This window comes from Hydra vulgaris, chromosome 07 (genome assembly GCF_038396675.1).
Source record: "Hydra vulgaris chromosome 07, alternate assembly HydraT2T_AEP".
In the NCBI taxonomy this organism is placed as follows: domain Eukaryota; kingdom Metazoa; phylum Cnidaria; class Hydrozoa; order Anthoathecata; family Hydridae; genus Hydra; species Hydra vulgaris.
In genome coordinates, this window is record NC_088926.1 from 35925001 (window position 1) to 35928684 (window position 3684).

A 3684-nucleotide genomic window follows, 5' to 3' on the forward strand; every position below is an offset into this window, starting at 1 on the left:
GAATTACATCTGAAAAAGAAAAAATACTTTTAAGAAAAGAAAATTTATTAAAAATAAAAGTTGTAGAAAGTCCAATTTAAAACATTATAACTTTCTTGCCAACCATTTGTGCAAAACCATTTTTGTAAAACTAATTTTTTTTATATTAATATACACACATAAAACAACTATTTATTTATTTTTAGTTGAACCTAAAAGCTGGGAAAGTTTTTATTTTTAATTTAATAAAAACTTTCCTAGCTTTTAGGTTCATTTTTGAGACTCTAAAATAAACTATAGGTAACAATGAAAAAAATACAAAGAAAAAATGATATATTAATATTAATCATTATTATTCATAACAGTTTTTATGTAATATAAAAGAAAACATCAATACATAAAATAATGTTTTGAATTTGTTAGAAAATTTACATAAAAACTGATAAAAAAAAGAAAGTGTTCTACAAATGTAAATATTTAGTTGTTAAAATTTTTAATGCCGAGAAATGTTAAAGAAAAAGAACTCAAGATCTAAGTTGTACAAATATTGTAAGATGAACAACCAAAAAAATAATCTTTGCTTTTTCTTTTTGTAAGATCTTTATAAACCAACTTGCCAACTTTAAAACTATAACAAGAAATAAAGAAATTGTTTAAAGAAATGTTTAATGAATTTAAAAAAGAAATATTTAGCGAATTCAGGAGAGAAACAGAAGCAATGTTCAAAAAACACGAACAAACAGTTTTAGACATTATTAGTGGAAATCATAAAATCATAAATGAAAGATTAGATGGAATCGAAAAAAACACCAACGAAAATTTGGTTAAAATAAAAAAATTTAAAAAAGAAATTGTAGATATGGCTGAAAGTTAGAACTTCAACGAAAAATTTATTGAAGAACAATTTGAACACCAAATAAATCAACTAGAGAATGGAAGAGTTGAAAACGAAATTTTAAAAGATAAACATCGTAAGTGGAAGATCGATCGCGCAGAAATCATTTGCGAATAGATGGCTTAAAGGAAGATAAAAAAGAAACATGGGGACAAACGGAAAAAAAAGTTCATTTGATTTTCCAGCAACAATTTGGAATTAAAGACATTGAAATCGAGCGTGCACATCGTACCGAAGACAGGCGAAAGATCTCGGACAATAATTATGAAGTTCCAAAGCTACAAAGACAAAGTGAAGATTTTACAAGAATCAAGTCGACATAAAGGCACTAATATTTTCATCAACAAAGACTTTTTGCTAGAGACCGTTTTGATTAGAAAAAAATTGTTTGCCGATGTTAAACGAGCTTAAACGGTGAGAATGTTTCAGTTCGATACGATAAAATTATTTTCTTCAAAAATACTATCTTTGAGAATGATAGAATAAAAGTAAACTAAAATACGCATTCTTAAAAGGAAATCTTTTGAGCTTATTTAAAACAATCATGGCTGCATTAAATAATTTTAAATCTCTTGCTTTTAATTTCTTTGAAAAATAATTTTTTACCCTTGGATGAAAACTTAGACCCCGACAGTAATTGTTATTCTGAGAATTTTTTAGATTGTTCGTATCTTTTTCCAAGCGAATTGGAAGGGTTTCTTCTTAAGAATGTTATTGACAAAAATTCTAATCAAATAAGAATTCTCCACCTCAGCATAAGAAGTTTCAATTGTAACTTTGTAACTTTTAAATCTATTGGAAGAAACTAGAAATCTTTTTAATATAATATGCCTTACAGAAACTTGGATAACTTTAAAAGATCTAAATAGCGCTTTTCAAATTCCGCACTTTAACATAATTTCATTAGAGAGACAAACAAACAAACGAGGTGGTGGAATTTTAATTTACGCATATGAAGCACTAAGGCTTATACTTTGAAGCGAGTTGAGCGTTTCTGACTGCGATAAAAAAGTTTTAACAATTGAAATCGAAAACAAAAAAAAACAAAACCTATTGATTAGCTGTTGTTACCGGCCACCTGGTGGCGTGAGGGAAAACCTAAGCATGATTTTACAACAAAATATTGAAAAAGGCGACGCGGAAAAGAAAAAAATATTTTTACTTGGGGACTTTAATATGAATTGTTTTCTTTATAATAATGACTACAAAGTAAAATGTTTTTATGACGCAATTTTTGAAACAGGATCAATCCCCCTCATCAATCGACCTACTAGAGTAACAAAAAGCTTAGCGACTCTAATTGATAACATTATTTCAACAGACATTTTTAATGACTTGCAAAAAGGTATTTTAAAAACTGATATAACAGACCATTTCCCCATTTTTGTTACAATTAACACCTATACAGAAAAAAAAATTGACAAAAAAAAAAAAAGTAATAAAGAAACGAATTTTTAATCATAAAAACTTTAACTCATTCGAAGACCAGCTATCTTTACTAAATTGGAGTAATACAAACATTAATGATAATGCAAATGACATATATGAAACTTTTATCAAAACTTTCTATTCGGTATATGACGCTTACTTTCCCTTTATCGAAATAATTGCAAAATCTAAGAGTTTGAACTCTCCTTGGATTACCAAGGGATTAAGAAAATTATCGAAAATCAAACAAAAGTTGTATATAACTTTTCTTAAAACAAAAACAAGTGCAAACGAAAAAATTTACAAAAATTATAAATATTTGTTTGAGAAAATTCGTAAAAACTTAAAAAAAAATTATTATTCAGAATTAAGTAAGAAATTTAGAAATAACACAAAGCGCATTTGGGAAATAATGAAGGAAATTAGTGGAAAAAAAAATCATGCTTAGGTTTTCTACCACAAATGATTAAAATTAATAACACTGTTATATTTGAACCAAACGCAATATCACATGAATTTAATAAATTTTTTTCTGATATAGGTCCTAAACTATCAATTAAGATCCCTAATACCAAAGCGTTATTTAGTGACTTCTTATTACCATTGGATAAGTGCGTATGCTCTGATGAGTTGTCCTCTGATTTATCAACTGAAGAACTTGAAAGGGCATTCAAATCTATTAAAAATAATAAATCATGTGGATCAGATGAAATAAACGGAAACGTGATTATAGATTGTTTCGAGCAATTAAAAGATGTTCTCTTTAAAGTTTTGAGCGCATTAAATAACAAAGGAATTTTTCCAGAGCAATTAAAAATTGCTAAAGTGACTCCTATTTATAAAGAGGGCGATCAATCTAAAATAACAAACTATCGCCTCATCTCTGTGCTTTCTATATTTTCGAAAGTTATAGGAAGAATTATGTGTAAAAGGGTATAGATACATCTTGACAAAAATAACTTACTATAGGCTAATCAGTTTGGTTTTAAAAAGGATAACTCAACGGAGCATGCCATCATCCAATTTGTAAATGAAATCTCAAATCTTTTGAACAATCAAAATATACTTTAGGTATTTTTATTGACTTATCGAAAGCCTCCGATACCGTCAACCATCACATTTTACTTGAAAAGCTGAAATACTATGGAATAAATAAACAAGTGTTAAGGTGGTTTAAAATTTACTTATCGAATAGAAAACAAATTGTTATTGGTAATAACAGCTATCAAAACAATTGTCTAAATATAACATGCGGGGTTCCACAAGGTTCAATCCTTGGACCATTCCTTTTTTTAATCCATATAAACGAGTTAAATAAAGCAACTAATCTGATGAGCATCATGTTCGCAGATGATACTAATTTATTTGTCTCTAAGAGTGAT

General features: G+C 27.6%; 1 protein-coding gene across 1 annotated transcript; it reads left to right on the forward strand.

The window, feature by feature from the left end:
* The first annotated feature begins 2764 nt into the window (after nucleotides 1–2764).
* Nucleotides 2765–3241, forward strand: LOC136082725 (uncharacterized). The gene has a single exon (XM_065802147.1). The coding sequence runs from the start codon at nucleotides 2765–2767 to the stop codon at nucleotides 3239–3241; it is 477 nt and encodes a 158-aa protein (XP_065658219.1).
* The last annotated feature ends 443 nt before the right edge of the window (nucleotides 3242–3684 follow it).

What these genes read in the sequence shown, in the direction of transcription:
- LOC136082725 (XM_065802147.1), top strand. Translation starts at nt 2,765, where the DNA reads ATGATTAAAATTAATAACACTGTTATATTTGAACCAAACGCAATATCA.